General features: G+C 51.1%; 1 protein-coding gene across 1 annotated transcript; it reads left to right on the forward strand.

Annotated features, from left to right (window-relative positions):
- Window positions 1-207: 207 nt before the first annotated feature.
- On the forward strand, window positions 208-14,099 carry Cd300lg (CD300 molecule like family member g). Its single transcript, XM_059269748.1, has 8 exons — window positions 208-306; window positions 1,652-1,984; window positions 4,899-5,030; window positions 5,658-5,988; window positions 7,757-7,869; window positions 9,739-9,791; window positions 12,954-13,070; window positions 13,537-14,099. The coding sequence occupies exons 1-8, from the start codon at window positions 264-266 to the stop codon at window positions 13,648-13,650; spliced, it is 1,236 nt and encodes a 411-aa protein (XP_059125731.1). The 5' UTR covers window positions 208-263; the 3' UTR covers window positions 13,651-14,099.
- The last annotated feature ends 3,524 nt before the right edge of the window (window positions 14,100-17,623 follow it).

A 17,623-nucleotide genomic window follows, 5' to 3' on the forward strand; every position in this document is an offset into this window, starting at 1 on the left:
GCTGTGGTGCTCAGATCACAGATTAGGGTTAAGCAGGGGCTGGAGTTTCAGAAAAGAGTTTGAGCGGGTCTGCAGACTGCAGAACTGACACAGGGTAACAGGAGGAAAAGCCGACCTCTGAGACTGGACTAGGCAACGTGACGCGGGCCCCTCCCCTCCCTTCCTGGTCCCAGCCTGGGGTTTCTGCAGGAAGCTAAAGCCCCGCGTGGCCCTAAGGAGCTGGCAATTACAGGCATCTGCTCCCACAGTGTCCATCACCCACCATGCGGCCTCTCGTCCTGCTGTGGAGCTGCCTGGTGCTCCCAGGTGAGGGGGATGGAGGTGGCAGGGATGGAGGGGCATGCATGTGCAGGAGGCCTGAGCTCACTCTTCTGGTCTACAGAGTTGTCTTTCCCTCCACGCCATGAGGAAGCGGCTTTGCTTCTGCATTACAACCCAGCTAATCCATCCTCAGCCCGGCTGCCCTGGGTGCGGCGCCTGCTGTTTCTGAGCTCCGACCCAGGGGTCTTCACGCATGTTTGTGGCCTCTGCATGGCTGTGCAGGTGTGAAGAGAGCGAGCGGAGCCTCTCTGATCACAAAGACGCATCCATTTACCCTGTGAACTCAGCTAACTTCGTTGGATTTCTACTAAACTGCTTTCCTTTCTTTGCTTCCATCTTTTTATTTTTAAATTTTAATTTATTGTTGTTATTGTGTGTTGTTATTGCATATAAATATGCAAATATAAGGGCTGGAGAATAACTAGGTTGACACCTACAGGGATGCTTTCTTTGCTCTTATCAATTTTATCTTTTATTTCTTTTCTGGGACGCTCAGAGAAGGGGTGGGTGGAACCTGGGCACTGGAGCATGCTAAGCGAGCTCTCTATGGCTAAGCTGTATCCCCAGCCCCCTCCCCATTGTTTCCTTCAGACAGACCAGCCTTGAACTTGCTCTGATGCCAAGTAGCTGTGATCACAAGAGCGCCCGCCATGCTGGGCTTCCTTTACCTTTTAAGACCGAAAAATCAGGATGCATCGTATAACTGATGTCGGTTGCTCGGTTGGCTGTGTTTGTTTGTTTTTCCCTTAATAATATATAAAATCAACTCACACTGTTTTTTAGATTTTTTTTATGTGTGTGTGAGCACACATTGAGCATGCACTGGTACACATGCTTCAGCATACATACATAAGGAGGTCAGTGTACAACTTTTGGTGTCTGTTCTCACCTTCTCGAGTCTTAAACTCACATTGTCAGGCTTAGCAGCAAGTGCCTTTACCCCTTGAGCCATCCGGCCAGCCTGGTCATGTCTCTCAAATGCAGTGAAGGAGAATGTCATTATCCTCTATAAGCGAGAAAACTTAGCTGGAGCAAGCAACTTGCCCAGCATCACAAAGCTACTGAACGCCAATGCTGGGACTCAGACTCCCGGCTGTCCGAATCTACGGCACTTGCTCTATCCCTTTCAACTAATGGGGTTTAGGGAAAGAGTGATGAATTTGTCTTAAGGTTCTCCAGAGGAAGGGAGAACCCCGGGGCTTTACGGGGCTGCCTCGGAAGGTCTGACAAGAAAACCTCCCTTCCTCCAGTGAAATGGAAACTTCTGGTCTTCGCCTGGTCTTTCCTTAGATCCATGGAAATCCCACCTCCATTTGTGCTGTGTTTTCAGGTTATGAAGCCCTGAAAGGTCCGAAGGAGGTCAGTGGATTCGAAGGTGACAAGGTGTCCCTGCGGTGCACCTATGAGAAGGTGGTGAGGACACACAGGAAGTACTGGTGCCGGCAGGGTGGCATCATGGTGTCCCGCTGCACTGACATTGTCTACACAAGTCAGAACCAGGAGGTGGCACAGGGCAGGATGTCCATCCGAGACAACCCCCGAGAGCTCTCGATGACAGTGACCATGAGGGACCTTACCCTGAAGGATGCGGGGAAGTACTGGTGCGGGATTGACCGACTGGGTTTCGATGAGGCTTTTGAAGTCTCTCTCATTGTCTTTCCAGGTAATGAATGACTCTCCTCCCCCTGCCTGGGTGGCAGGGGTTATAGAGGAGACAAGGATAGGTAGGAGGATCTGAACCATAGATTCAGTTTCCTCATTACAGAAGGGGACAGTCTTGGTACCAACCTCATCAGGCTTCTCCAGGACTTGGGAATCAGTAAGGACACCTGCTGAGCACTGGGGACAACTCAGAGAAGCCTTAGTGTCCCTTTGCTCTGGCAAGTCTCCCTGTTAGGACTTCATAGGGCAAAGTGCAGCCACGCCTGTCACTCTTGGCCTAGATGTACTGGGGGAGGCTACCACAGGATGGAGACAAGATGACCATCTCAGGGGACAAGGAAGGACCTGCGTCTTCCCTGCGTCACAAATGCTCCCACAGCTTTCTGAGCCCAAGCCAACCATTGCTGCACCCCAGGCCCAGCCTGCAGTGTTCCCCAAGTCATGCACTGGCCTCACTGTGCTGATGGTCTCTGTACATTGTTTTCACCTTCTATATGTAGAACCCAGGCAAGGGAAGCCAGAGGAGGCCAGAGTACAGACGGCCAGTGAGAGCTGGGTCTGTCTGAACCACACTTCACACAAAGACACTCCAAGACACTCAGTGACTGGCCTAAGGTTGAGGCAGGAAACAGAGGATTCAGACGCAGATCACTGCCACCTTTATCTCTGTTCGAAAGACGGGCCCAGGAGCCAGGACCCATCCTAAGCCCAGATCTGTCCTCGAAGCCCATTCTCTGTCACCCCTGGGTCTCTATGACAATTCAGGGAAATCAAAGTAAACTAACCAAACAGTGACAGCAGCACCGAAGCCTCGCTGATGAGACTGGAGGGCGTGGCTCGGATGTAGAGCATCTGCCTGCTGCGGGTGAGACCCTGGCTGCCTCCCTGATGCTGCAGCAATAGAGCAACACTCGCTGAGTGGGTTCTCTGTTGTTTGGAAGGTTCTCCACTCTCTTCCAGGTCTTATCCGTGCACATCCTTTTTTGCCTAATTGTGAGTAGCTCTATTAATGAGGCAGTTCCACGGAGTTTATCTGATAACCAAAGATGTTTATTTTGGGTTAACTTACAACAAGCAAAAGGAGGCTGGTCCCGGGGTCCAGGAGGGGTGAGGTGCGGTCCAACCCTGTTCTCTGGAGAATATGCCTTGGTCCGCAGTACCAGCACCCAGTGTCCAAGACCACGAGGTGGGCAAGAGAGCCAGCATGTACACATCCCAGGTCTTAAGGGATCCCCCTTTGGCCACACCCGGGGGTGGGGGACAGGTACCTAGCAGTTACCTGCTGCCTGCTAGGGGTGGTGCTTCAGGGGTAAAGCCCAGACAAGCATCCTTACACACTATCTTCTTACTTATTTAATTTTATTTTATGTGCATTGGTGTGAGGGTGTCGGATCTCCTGGAACTGGAGTTGCAGACAGTTGTGAGCTGCTCTGTGGTTGCTGGGAATCGAACCCAGGTCCTCTGGAAGAGAAGCCAGTGCTCTTAACCGCTGAGCCATCTCTGCAGCCCAATTAGCTCTATCTTTATTTCATTTATTTATTTGGCTTTTTAGATGGTGTCTCACTATGTAGCTCTGACTGGCCTCAAACTCACAGAGACCCACCTGCCTCTGCCTCCTGAGTGCTGGGACTAAGGTCCTGTGCCACCACACCCAGCCTAGTGTTCTCTAGTTTTGAGACTCTCTTGGGTCTCGTTCTTGCCCTGGGCTCTAGCCACATCTCCGAGGTATGTGATCCACACGGTTTCACCCTTTCATGTCAGAGCTGGTTGGCTTCTGTTGACAGTTCATTCTGCCAATGATGAGGGCTGTGTAGGTGGGTCTGTAATATTTATAGGTTTCTATGGTAGCAACACTCCTTGCAAGGCCAGTTTCTATCTGCCAATCATTTAACAACCAGCTCCCGGAATTCCTGAAAAGTTAACAGGCCAGAGTGAACTAACGTCTCTGGGGTCAAACTAGTCTCCAGGGTCAAACTAGGCTGAGCATACCCCCTATTACCTCCCTTATTCCTCATCTCCTGGAAGCCCCAGGCAATGGATAGAGACTTAGAAACACACAAAGTAGAAGCCACTCTCTATTTTTACAGAAGATTTAGTCGTCTGCTTAGAAAAAACACAAGCAAAGGGCAGAGCGTATGAACAAAGAATGGAGAGCAATCCCGGAATGTCCAGGTTGGGTGTGGTCAGCAAAGTCTCAGGAATGCTGGCCCTTGAGGAATCCCAGCCGCATGGGAGATCCTGAATAGTTGTAGTCAAAGTGAGCACTAGCTCCCCTGGAGGCAAACACAGGATATTGGGGTACACAAAGGAAAAGGGGAATTTCTCCACATTGCTGGGACTTAACTTATGAGTTGATGATGGAAGACGGGGGGGGGGGGGGGGGGAGGGGCAGGGGTGATTGGGGGGCTTTAGGCAGAGATGTAAGAGAATGGTGTCACAGAGGAGCGACATGGCAGAGGCACAGCAGTAGACAGGGTGACCCTGAACACGCGCCTCTGCGTGGCTCAGTGAGTTCCACACGGGGAAGAGGTAACTTGGAGAGGATGATGTGAAGTCTGAGAGGTACACTAAGTAAGCAGATGGCGTTTCGGCTCATGGCTGAAAAGTGGAGCCACTGACTGTGTCCCAAGCAGGAGGTGATAGGATCCAAGGTGTGTTTTAGAAATACAGGTGTCCGTGCAAAGGGTGGCATGAAAGAAGGCTGGGGCAGGGGACCCAGAAGACCTGCTCCAATGAGAAACCAATAAGGACAGCAGGTAGGGAAGATCTGGGATCCACTGGGATCTTCCGGTCATGGCCTCTGACTGGCTCAGAGAGGACAATGATGGCCTCTACTGAGGATGAGGGGCCCACACGGCGGCCGCGGGGGTGGCAGCGTCTGCCTCCCCTGAGAGCAGCCTCTCCCTTCCCTCTAGGAAAAAGGGGCAGTCCCATCCCCACTGGCACCTGCTGTCCACCCTCCCCCAACCCTTCCTTCCAGCCTCTTCCAGCTACAAGGAGCCTGCAGCCCAAGGCAAAAGCCTGGCAGACTCAGCTCCCAGAACCGAGTGAGTCAATGGCTTAGGGAAGAAACCATTTCCTAAACCTGCCCCTTCTCCATTTCAGGAAACACACAGGGAGGGCCACCCAGGTGTTCCCAACAACCTCAGAAGCCAGAATGGCTCAGAGGGACTGGGACACTGGCTCAGGGTCTCATGGGAAGCGGCTACAGCTGGCCCCAAAGCTCTTCCTCTGGGGGTGAGCCAGACACTGACCCTGACCTCAGGCCTGTTTTTACCACTGACCCCTGGCCAGCCTTCAGCAGCTGAAGGAGGTTAGGCCTTACTGAGGCACAGGGGTCAAGAGGCCAGCGCTGGGCAGACAGAGAACTTGCTTTTTAGTCAGAAAAGAGGTGACCCTGGCCTGGACTAAGAGGAGGGGCAGGAAAGTGTCTATGGAGTAGTGTAGGACAAGGCCTTAGGAGTAGGGTCCTCTTACAGAACAGACTATGGATGGATATGCCTGGCCCGGGTGTCTTCTTGCTCAAAAGGCTTCACTCGGGCCTCTGCTTGCCTCCTGGGGAGTGTTTTAGTTGAGGATGTCCTGAGAGATTGGGAAGGTTCACATTTAAAGGTCGGTCTGGGTGGGGCTCAGGGGCCAGGGAAGGTGCTGAGGTATTGTTTTTGGACTTATAGCTTTTCCGGGTCTCCAACCGACAGTCGTCACAGCCAAGCAGGGGAAGACAGGGGTTGAGGCCCCTGGGTTCACCGAGGCGGCCCTGGCCCGGCCTGCAGGAACCTCCCGGGTTCTCCCAGGAACCTCTCCATATGCTGGGAGCTCTCCTCACAGGGCATCCCCAGCGTGGTCTGCAGGAACCTCCCGTCCCCCGGGAACCTCTCCATATGCTGGGAGCTCTCCTCACACAGAGACCTCTCCTCATGCAGGGAGCTCCCGCCCAGTCATCTGGCTGCCCCCCACCACACCAAAGGACTCCAAGGCTATAACCAGCAGTGTCTCCAAGTCCAGGTGAGTCCAGGGGACCTGAAGTCACCCGACAACCTTAAGACTCCACATCCTTTCCTCCAGGCAGACACTTCCTCTGGTTGTGGCCACAGCCTGTAGCTCAGAAGGCAGCAAATTCAGCCCTCATTCCCCTCCCAGGGACTCTCAAGCAGCACACGTCCTGTTCTGCGTTAGGAGCCGGCAGCCCTACAGCCCTGGACACACAGGGCTGTCTGAGGTGAAGGGTCTACCTTGGTCCCAGAACTCATCTCTCCTCTTGCTCAGGCCACCCCAGCTCAAGGGTTTCCCTGTATACTTCACCCTGAGCCCTGTGCTGCGTGAAAATGTGAAAGCCTTTCGCTAACTTTTTTCTTTCCATAGCTGGACCCCAGCCTGCAGCAAAGGGTTCTGGACTTCTACCTACTGCCAGTTCCTGACTTGCAGGTCCCCACTAGCAGGTTCAGACGAGGCTGAAAGTATCTGGTGGGGCTGGAGTACCCCAGGCAGAGCACACACTGATGGGCTCTGAAACACTGACCCCTCATGCCTCCTGATTTCCTTGGACGACAAGGGACCTGACTCTGAGTCGGAGCCACCATCAAAACCGGTGCTGGTGACACGGCTCCAGGCCAGGGAGTCTCCCCATTTCTTGCCAAATATAGAGGAGCAGGCCTGTAATTCCAACTACTCAGAAGGCTGAGATAGGAAGGCCACAAGTTCAAGGCCGGGCTGGGTAAAAAAAGGGTATTTTTAGACCTCGTCTAAAAATCAAAAGTAGGGCTCAGTGGGTAAAGTGCTTGGCATGTAAGCCTGATGGTCTGAGTTTGGCCCCCAGAGCCCACAAAAGGGAAGAGAGAGAGAACGGACTCCACAAAGTTGTTCTGTAACCTCAGCATGCATACCAGGGCACACTCTCCCTCCCCCAACCATACACTCAATACTAATACTAATACTAACAAATAACTTTTGAAGAGAGGAAGGTAGGACAAAAAGCTCCAGAGGAGAGTGATTGCCCAGCATGAATGTGGTCCTAGGCTCAATCCTAGCACCCCAGTTTTCCCAGCATAACACGGGACCATTTCTGCTTAGTGAACTGAATTGTTTAACAGCAAAGGTAGCTAGGTACTAAGATTGATGCTTCGTGGGAGGAGTATTTAATTTGAGATAAGGTCTCTCATGTAGCTCAGGCTAGCCTCCAGCTCCCTATGTAGCCAAGGACGACCTTAAACTCCTGATCTTCCTGCCTTCACTTCCAAAGTGCAAGGATTACAATCTTGAATCACTTTACCTGGCTTTGAACTCAGTATCTTTTTTCTTCTCTTTCCTTTTTAATTTATTCACTTATTTTTAATGTGCATTTGTGTTTTGCCTGCATGTGTATGCCTGTGTAAGGGTGTCAGGAACTATAGTTACAGACACTTGTGAGCCACCATGTGGGTGCTGGGAATTGAACCCAGGTCCTCTGGAAGAGCAATCAGTGCTCTTAACCTCTGAGCTCAGTATCTCAAACATCCCAACTTGTTTGATCCTCACAGCCCTGCTTCGCGGGAGGTGAAATTGGTGGTCTGGAAGGTTGTTAAGTCACTTACTCAAAGTGATATGTCCCTAAAGTGTCAAGAACAGGGTTCGAACCCAGCAAGCCTGGATTCGGGGTCTGAGCGTCCTGCCAGTCTTGGTCTGGTAGAATTAGCCATCAGGCTAGAAGCTGGCTTTCTCAGCGTGTGCTTGGGATTCAAGGACATAGATGGCTGATCTGGTCACAGCCACCAGGCTCCTTTCATCTCTCCTCCAGTGTGTCCATCCCGGTGGTCCGCATGTTGGCCCCTGTCTGGGTCCTCTTGTCCCTTGTGCTGGCCACCGTTCTGATTGCCTTTGGCAGCCACATGCTCCGGTGGAGAAAGAAAGGTAAGTGATTGAGGAGGTGGGAGGCGGCTCGTGCACCCCTGTAACACTTCAGCAACCTTGGAAATATTGGGCCTCAGTGGGTCTGTCTGACAACCTTACTGTTCACAGTGTGTACCGGTGCACCCTTTTAATCCCAGCACTCGGGAGGCAGAGAGAGGCAGAAGGATCTCTGAGTTCGAGGCCAGCCTGATCTACAGAGCCAGGTCCAGGACAGCCAGGGAGACACAGAGAATCCCTGGCTCAAAAAAAAAAAAAAAAAGAAAAGAAAAGAAAACAATCTAGTCGTTCCCTTCTGAGGAGCTGTAAAGCAGCCAGCCCTGGGAAGACCAATTCAGCTGGGGAATGGGAGTTTTTTTAATACGAAAGTTAAAGGAGCCAGGACGGAAGCATATACCTGTTTTCCCAGCACTTGGAAGGTGGAGAAAGGGGGTCAGGAGCCCAAGGACAGTCGTGGATACATAAGGATTTCAGTACCAGCCTGGCCTTGTGTCTAGACAAACAAGTGAGCAAACAGAACAAAGAGCTAGCAAAGTTAATTTTAACAGTAACAATCCAATTTCATTCCATTCAATAGACCTGAAACATGATCAACTCAACGTGGAACTAATATTAAAATACTAAGGAAAGCTGGACATGGTAGCGTAAGCCCCGGAGTCTCAGCCGCTCAGACTGAGGCAGGAGGATCAGTTGAGTCCAGGAATTTGAAAGCAGCCTGAGCAATATAGCCAGACCCCATCTCAAAACCTCAAACGAAATTTGATGATCATACCCTACATTGTATTTTTGTTTTTGTTTTTCACGTTGAGCCTTTGGAAGCTTAGATGTGATTTCACATGACCACATTCCAGTGCTGGGTGACCTGTGTGGCTTCTGGCCAAGCAGATGACGTGATGCCACTGAGTTAAGAGTGACAGGGGCCAGGCAAGGTCCTGTATCTCCTCTCCATTAACCTCCTGTGCTGTAGGGTACCCCATCTTACAGTGGAGGAAACTGGGGGGTTAAGTAGCTTGCCTTGTGTTTGCAGGCCTAGGGAATAGTGGAGCCAGGAAGGTTCCTACAGTGGTATCCCAGAGAAGATGGGGCTGCTTCCTACCCCCTCGCTGGGACTCCCAAGAAGAAATCTCAGCTTATTTGTGTCCCCAAGTCCCCTAGGAGACCAGAAGGAAACACACAGAATGGGAACAGCCTCAACTGTGAAGCCACTGAGGATATCACCTCTGGAACATTGTGGCTCACCCCCACCCCACCCCACCCTCGCAAACAGCAGCGCCCCCTCTGGTAGCCTGTTAGAAATGCAGTCTCAGAGCTCAATCCAACCTACTGATTCAGAACCTGTGTGTTAAGAAAATTAACCCTCAGGATACCTGTGGTAGTCATCTTGGACACAGAAAATTCGTGTCAGCTGGCCGTTTTTTGGGGGGCTTCTGAAAAGATACATCATGGTGAGGGCAAAACTGCTTACCTCATGGCTAGGAAGTGAAAAGAAGACAGGGCCCCACAGACCCCTTCAAAGACATGCCCCAATATCCTAAGGAGCTCCCCCTAAGCCTCACTTCTTAAAAGTCTTACCACTTCTCAACAGTGCCAAGTTGGGGACCAAGCCTCCAATGGGACAATTAAGATCAAGCTGTAGATATCCTCTATGTATATTAAGGTTCAAGAAATGAACACAGTTCTTCATCTACTTTCTAGTTCACAAAGATCTCAGATGCCGGCTCCTTCCTAAAAGGCTGAGCTAGACAGGGCTTCCCACTTCAGGGTCCACCAGCTCCCTCTGGAAATCCCTCATACACCAGTGCAATGAGCCTGTGCATTCTGGGAATGGTTTAAGTTCTTCCTGGCCTGAAGGTTCTCCTGGGTCTCTTTCAGCTTACCTGGCCACGGAGACACGGAGGAATGAGAAGGTCTACCTCCCAGCCTCGGTAAGGACCCAGGGAGCCAAAGTGTGAGATCAACCCATCTGGATCTGAGGTTAGATTTCTGGGCCCATCTCTGTGCCCACCCAGAGGCAAAGCTTGCTCCCAGCCTTGAAGAGATATGTGGGAGTCTGAAGATTGGCCCTTTAGGGTGTGAGCTCCATGGTGTGCCCATCAGCAGCCCTGATTCCCATCTGATATCAGGCAGGGTCACAAAGAACCAGGTGGGCATCTTTCCACCAGGCAGGTACCCACTTCCCACATCGTTGAGAATCAGGGGACTTCAGTAGTGGAGCGAGACGGATCCCTATGGATCCTGGATCCAGTGTTCATCTAAACTCTGACCCCCTCTCACCTGTCAGCAGTGGTGGAGATAGGATCTCCCAGGCTCTACTTCAAACTGAACCTTCTAGGACTGGGGCTGATGACCCCACAGCACACCGGAGTACAGGGGCCGCTCAAACGACTCCAGTGCACTTTTACAAATGAAACTGAAGCCCAAACTCACACAGCAGCACTCAAATTTCTCGATTCTTTTTTTTTTTTTTTTCCTGGAGCTGAGGACTGAACCCAGGGCCTTGCGCTTAGCTAAATCCCCAACCCCTCGATTCTTTTAAAAGATTTATTTTATTTTATTTTATTTTCTGTGTATGAGTGTTTTGCCTGCACGTGTGTCTGTGCCCCACAATTGTGCCTGGTGCCCACGGAGACCAGAAGAGGGGGGTGTTGGATCCCCTGGAGCAGGAGTTACAAGACAATTGTGAGCCACCATGAGGGTACTGGGATCCAAACCCAGGTTCCCTGAAGGAACAGCCAGTCAGTCCTCTTACCCACTGAGCCATCTCTCTAGCCCCAGATTTATCAATGCTTATTTTATCTCTCAGAACATTGTTTCTGGTCCTCCAGTGGTTCTGAGACCATGCTGCTCAAGGTTTGACTGCTCAAGGACCCAGTTGTGAGCAGTGCACCCAGGGAACCGGTGGGAGTGGGGGTGGGGTACAGAGATCCCTCTGCCCATCTTCCTGAGGAGCCAAGCTGTCCAACTTCCCAGGCCATTTGCCTGCGACTCCCCGGGGTGGGTAGTGCTGCAGAATTCTATTCAAGAAACAAAAATCCCACCTTGCCTTGCCTGATACCCTGCCCCTAAACCCACCCAATTACTTGCTGAAGTATTTCCACTCTTATTCCTCTAAACATGGGGCCAGGAAGGGAAACTATTGTCCCCTTCTTCCCTGGCGCCAGAAAAGACAAAAGGCTCCAGGCAGATCCCTGGAGGAGGGCTCAGTGGGAGTGGGTTCTTCCTTGATTTAGGAAGCAGCTGCTGTTTTCTCAGGAAGTGGGACAAGGCCAAAAGTGGCTAAGGGGAGTGGAAGAAAAGTCACAGGGATGGACTGCCACCATGGGCCACCTTCCGAGCTCAGCCTTTCGGCTGTTGTGGAGGCGGCTCGTCAGGAGAGTGCTGGGGCTCAGCAAACCAGCCACAGTCTGGTGGGAGGCGGTCTCCTCACTGCTACCTCCTGCCCTTCCACTCTGGGCTGGACCGCTTCCAAGCTGAGACACCTGCGCTCCTCCTGCAGAGGTAGGAAGGGGCAAGAAAGAGCCCAGGGCAGTTTGAACAGAAGGACACTGAGTAGTAGCCGCTTTAGGCAGAAGGATAGAAGAGGGGACCTTGAAGGTCAGAGGCCACAGACACCAGAACATAGTAGCCAGCCGAAGACACGACACGTGCTTGGTATATTTCCCATTTGACTTTTTCAGTCTTCAGCAGAGGCTGGGGGAAGGAAAGGGGTGGTTGGGGATTTTCTTTTCTTTTCTTTTCTTTTCTTTCTTTTTGAGACAGGGTTTCTCTGTGTAGTTTTGGTGCTTGTCCTGGAACTCTCACTCTGTAGACCAGGCTGGCCCTCAAACTCACAGAGATCTGCCTGCCTCTGCCTCCCCAGTGCTGGGATTAAAGGCATGCGCCACCACCGTCCAGCCTGGGGCTTTTCTTTGCATACATTCATGTCAAAGCTGAAAGAGAACACTTGTCCTGGAAGAGAGAGAGCCAAAGGACATGGAGGATGGCACACACCTGACATCAGCACTCTGGGGCTAAGGAAGGAGGATTCTGTTCAAGGCAAGCCTGGGGTACACATGACGGAGACACCGGTGACAGCAGGTGGCGAGGGCTTGACCCCTTGTCCTTTCTGTCGGGGCAGGCAGTATTATTCCTCTGTTTTATAGACATAGCAACAGGGACTTGGAGAGGGTAATTCTATGCCTCAGACTCCAGAAAAGGAACTATCCTTCATCCCTAGGCATGGATAGCCACAGACCAAGTGTCTCCTGTGCTGTGTGTATTTGGTGAATCTTTGAGGCCCATGAAAACGAGCAGACAGCTTGTTCTGTCTGGTTACAAACAAAGAAATAACATGATTAAAACAGACCATTCCAGAAGTTCTCGTTCACTGGGTGGTAAGACGCCGTCTGGAGACTGCAGATGCAGCTCTCTTGGTAGAGTGCTTGCCTATCATGCAAGAAGCAAGCCAGCATAAACTGGGTATGGTGGTGCCAGCCCTCAACAAGGAAGCAACATGAGGCTCAGAAGTAAGTTCAAAGCCATCCTCGGCTACATAAGGAATTCAAAGCCAGCCTAGGAAGCATGAGACCCTGCCGCGGGAAACAAACGAAGCCAGGCCTGGTGACGGGAGGCTCGGGGATTTCTGTGAGTTCAAGGTCAGCCTAGTCTACACAGCAAGTTCCAAGTCATTCAGGGTTACATAGTGAAGTTCTGTCTTTAAAAGTAATGCTATCAGCCGGGCGGTGGTGGCGCACACCTTTAATACCAGCACTCGGGAGGTAGAGCCGGACGGATCTCTGTGAGTTTGAGGCCAGCCTGGTCTACAGAGTGAGATCCAGGACAGACACCAAAGCTACACAGAGAAACCCTGTCTCAGGAAAGAAAAAAAATAATAATAATGCTATCTGGATTTTATGATCCTGAGAAGAAACATATATTCTCATTGTATAGCTGAGGAAACAAGCTCCTCGGAGTTTCTAGCTTGCCAAGGTAACACCCAGGTGTAGGAAGTTATGTGTCCCCAGAACTGTGTCCTTCCTCTGGGCTTAACTCCAGACTATGCTGCTAAGAATAGACTTTTCTGAGTTCTGACCAAGTCTCTCGTACAGCCGCCTGGGAACAACTGGGTGCCTGAGGATGCCATGATCAACCTTGAGGCGCCTCCCGAGTGTCTCAGCAACCCCAAGCCCTCTGCGCCCTCCATGGAGACCCAGCACCTCAGTCAGGTGTGGACAGAGGGGCTCTGGACCCCATGCTATCTGACACCACTGAGATCATGGGGACAAGGCAGGGAGGGCTCTTTCCCCAGCATCCTCTTCCCCAGAAGCTCCACTCCAGCATCTGTCCATCTAGCCTATCAGAGCCGTAATAAGCCTAGTTTCCATTTCACCCAGGCTGGAAACTTCATATTCTCCTCTTCCCTGTTCAGAAAATTCTTTACTAGTGTATTGGGTGTCCATTTAAAGAGCTCTCAGCTGAACTGAGCATCGAGGTGCGTGCTTGTAATCCTAACATTTGGGGGTCTGTGATCAAAGGGAGGAGCTGGGGTATTAGGAACCAGTCTACAAGGTGAGACCCTGTCTCAAAAAAGCATGCACCACAGACAAGAGATGAGATGGGTCGGGGAGGCTCTGCTAGGGTGGAGACCTCACCACCAGGTTCTCCTTTTCAACCTCCCCATCATCTCTCCAGACTACAGAGGAAGAGGCAGCCCCTTCCCTGGACGCCAAGGAGGATGTGATGGCAGCTTCTCCCCTGCAGATGTCTGCTGAGGAACTGGCCTTCTCCGAGTTCATCCCTGTGTAACTGCGGAATGACAAGTGACCAGGATTCCTTCACTTGGGCTTGATGGATCCTCCGCTCCCTCTAGCCTGGAGAGTCCTCCTTCCTTCTCTCTTTCACTGTGGGTTCTCCTAGAGCTCTGACCATGACACCATGGCCCCAGCAAGAGCTCCCTGATACCTCCATGGTCAGGTACACAGTGGAGGCCATGGAGGCGGCCAGTCCAGGGATTGGCTGTCTTTCTTTCTCCTTCCCCATGCCACTGTGTACCTAGCTTTGGAAGGACATTGGAGGAAGGTTCCTTATCGTCTCTGTCCAGAAGGGCTACTACTCCATGGGCTCTGGAGACTAAGGGAGGGAACCAGAGTAGGGCGGTCAGCTGAGAGGAGAGTTGGGACAGGAAGAAACTAGACCCTGGTTACGAGAGGATAATGCTAAATCCAGGCCAGCAGGGTGACGGGAAGATAGACTGACACAACTATTTTTTTTTTCCCTTTTGCTATTTTGTTTTGCAAAATGGCATGCTGGGAAGTGCCCAGCATATAAAACATAGAAATACAGGGAGAAAGACGAAAAGGGGGAAAGTGCTGTTAAGGTCGTCTATAACCTTACCAAGCCCCGTTGACATCCCTGAGTGTCGCACTTGCCTGGATCCCTCCTCCCTCTTCCTTCGTGTATTTTGCGGCTGCTCACTTCACAGAGTGAAGTGAGTCATCTCACTGTGGTCATCCCACTGTGCACTGCATGCTGCCCTCCCCATCTTATCCCATCATGAGCAATCCCTCTGTGTCCTACAAACCTTGTACAATAAACTGTTTCTCAGCTGCATAATGTTTCAGCATATGGGTGTGCCTCAGTTTACCCAACCCGTTCTCTGTCACTAGCTGTTTAATTTGCAGGGTGAAACTTTGTGCAGGGGCTTTAGCTGCTACTGGAAATCTCTAGAAGGCTTTGCACGTGTGGAAACAGGTGGTTCTGGGGAAGAAAATGTTTTCTTTTTTTTTCTTTTTCTAACCTTCCCCCTTCCTGAGGTCCTTTGCTTCTCCTCTCGCTCCGTCCTCTCCTAACCTCTCCTGGAGGGGTGTCTTGGTAGCTCAAGAGTTTGCTGTGAAAGCAAGAGGACCTGAGTTCAGGCCCCTTGGAAAAGCATCACTGTGAGTCTGTGACCCCAGTGCTGGAGCAGAGGAGGATGGTGAATTCCAGGAGCACATTAGCCAAAACATCAACCTCTAGACTCAGTGAAAGACCATGTCAAAACCTAGAGGAAGATACCCAGTGTAGACCTCTGGCCTGTACAGGTACACATGGTCAAGTGAACACACACACACACACACACACACACACACACACAGAATCTGTACCTACAAGAACACAGGACATGCAACTCCATTAGTACATTAAAAATTGGAATAAACAGTGATCCAGTCAAATAGCAGAGAATACCCAAAAAGTTCATCCAAAGTGGACTTTCCAACCTGACAGAGTAGTGCAGACCTGTAATCCCAGTATTTAGGAGATGAGGTAGAAGAATTCCAAGTTCAAGGCTAGTCTTTGCTGCATGATGAGACCCCACCTCAAAATGCAACATAAATTAAAGCATGCTGGTGTTTAAGAGTAACTGATGGAAAAGAAACACATCTCTGATATATATCACAATTGCTATGTGTCAATTTTAAAACTGTATTTTGAAAAGCTAATAACAAAAAAAAAAAAAAAAAAAAAAAAAAAAAAAAAAAACCCTCAGGCATGGTGGTGCACGCCTTTTATCCCAGGAGGCAGAAGCAGGTGGATCTCTGTGAATTCCAGGCCAGCCTGGTCTCCAGATACCTTAATGCCAATTGGAAGCTAAAAAGAAGTTTCCTCAGTCCCAAAAGTGTGGCAAACATGGACCAACCAGGGTCAGCAAATTCGCCCTCACTCGGGGAGCTTCTAAAACAAAACACCTGTTCACTCAGCCGCAGTACAGAGGAAGACTACATTTCCCAGCCTTCCATTCAGTTACCCAGAACCCAGCTGGACCTAGGTTCTGATGTACAAGTGGCCATTGCACACAGGGACAGCCTCAGAGACTCTGCAGTGATAATGCTGGGGTGGTGTACCACGATTCCCTCCAGAAGAACTCCAGGTGGAAAGGATGTTGATCCCCTGGACTACACACACCTCTGTGGTGGCATCATCTGGGAGATGTAATGTTGTTGTTGTTGGGATCTAAAGAGTAAACATTTCGGTGTCATCTACTGCCGCTGGGTGAGCACCTAGAACCCATGAGCATTATCACTGAGAGACCGTGGCACTTTTACAGAGGATGAAGCCAAGGTCTTGGGACGTAGGGGCATCTGCCGAAGGCCACACAGGTTCCACGTGGAGTCATGTGGCCTGGCCATGGAGACCCTGAGTCCTTCGTCCCCCTGGTGTTCAACAGCTCCCAGGCATAAGCACTTAGATACAGCACAGAGGGGCAAGGTAAGAGGGAAAGATGCCATAGTCAGTCCATCTTCCATTCTAGATAGGAGAGGAAGAGGCCATAGTCAGTCCATCTTCCATTCTAGATAGGAGAGGAAGAGGCCATAGTCAGTCTATCTTCCATTCTAGAATTATTAGGTTTCAAACCCAGGACAAATGGCTAAGGTGCCTATTTAACACATCAAAGAGGACACTGGCTGCCAGGTTCTCCCTGCATCCCTCAGTCCTACCTGTTGTTACAGGGTCCTTCTGGCTGGTATACCCCACCCCCTACCCTGAACTCTCCATCCCAGGGGGCTGAGCTGCTCTTCCCTGTACAATCTAGCCATTTTGGTTACTGCTTTTTGTCTTTTGGGCCTCCTAGCTGCTGCACCTGGTTCCCTTCCCTCCCCTCCCTCTCTTCCCCTCCCCCGCTTCACATGGCACAGCTCAGTCTGATCACGTCCACACTGGACTCTCCCCGATGTCCCTGTCCCTGCCTCTGGCTAGGCTCTCCCACATATCTATAATAAACCTTCTCCTCCACCATACCACGTTCTTTCCTTTTCCTTTTTCTTTTCTTTTTTTTTTTTTTTAAATTCAGCTATCTGTGCTGTATTCCCTAACCCTCACCTCCCCAAACCATCTACTCAACCCCCCAATCAAAGACAAACAGAGCCCAGAAACGTTTGCTTTCACATTTAATCAAAGGAAAAGAAAGAAAACTTAAGCCTGAGACAGCTGGTGGGGGGAACAAAGGAAGGGGAATGGGCTGAGGGTGGACCATGGCGGGGCAGGGCCCTCCTCCCAAGGTCCTCAAACAGAAGAGGTCACGGTGGGAGTGAGGGAGGGCAGAGTCACAGAGCTAGCTTGGTGAGCATGAATATGTTCTAACCCAGCCAGGTGCCAGGTGAGCGGAGGAGGCTTACAGCCTCTATTCCCACCTGGCGAGTGCTTGGGAAGGGGTGTAGAGCGGGGCTCAGTGGGAGAGGTAGGAGGCTGTTCAGAGAGGAGGGGCCCAGCCCTGCCCTTGCACGTGGCTAGGGAAGAGGTGAGGTTTTCTACCACGCTGGGTATCCAGACGGAAGGATGGTACCAACGCTCCAGCATGGTGCCCACCAAATCTCTATCGGAGGCCATGGTCTTTTGGTCAGAGGGCTTTGTGGGTAAATCAAGAGGGATCAGGGACTGCTCTGACCCTACACACTCGGCCTCCAGGGGAGGATGGAACTGGAAAGTAGGAAAGTAAGCAGGGACATTTCTCTCCCACTAAGTAAGGGTCAGGGTCACAGCAAGATGCTGAGCTGGAGAAAAGGACCTTGAGTAAAGGGAAACAAAGCTGGGAAGATGTCTGCACAGAGCGAGGCAGAGCTATGCAAATGAGCAGCGGTGGGCAAGGCCACCTCTAGTCTCATTTACATATCCAATGCCGATGCAAATGAGATTCCTAATATAATAAATATATTTCTAGCATTTGTAATAAATATTCTGTTTATTCTCCCTCCCTCCCTCCCCTCCCCTAGGAAATGGGCACACAGTGGTTCAGGGGCCAGCT

The sequence above is a fragment of the Peromyscus eremicus genome, chromosome 8a, assembly GCF_949786415.1.
Source record: "Peromyscus eremicus chromosome 8a, PerEre_H2_v1, whole genome shotgun sequence".
In the NCBI taxonomy this organism is placed as follows: domain Eukaryota; kingdom Metazoa; phylum Chordata; class Mammalia; order Rodentia; family Cricetidae; genus Peromyscus; species Peromyscus eremicus.

Coding starts and splice junctions, on each gene's coding strand:
- Cd300lg (XM_059269748.1), top strand. CDS start 264: ATGCGGCCTCTCGTCCTGCTGTGGAGCTGCCTGGTGCTCCCAG. Junction 1,985..4,898: donor CTCTCTCATTGTCTTTCCAG/GTAATGAATGAC, acceptor CCTTCCCTCTAG/GAAAAAGGGGCAGTCCCATC. Junction 5,989..7,756: donor AGCAGTGTCTCCAAGTCCAG/GTGAGTCCAGGG, acceptor TCTCTCCTCCAG/TGTGTCCATCCCGGTGGTCC.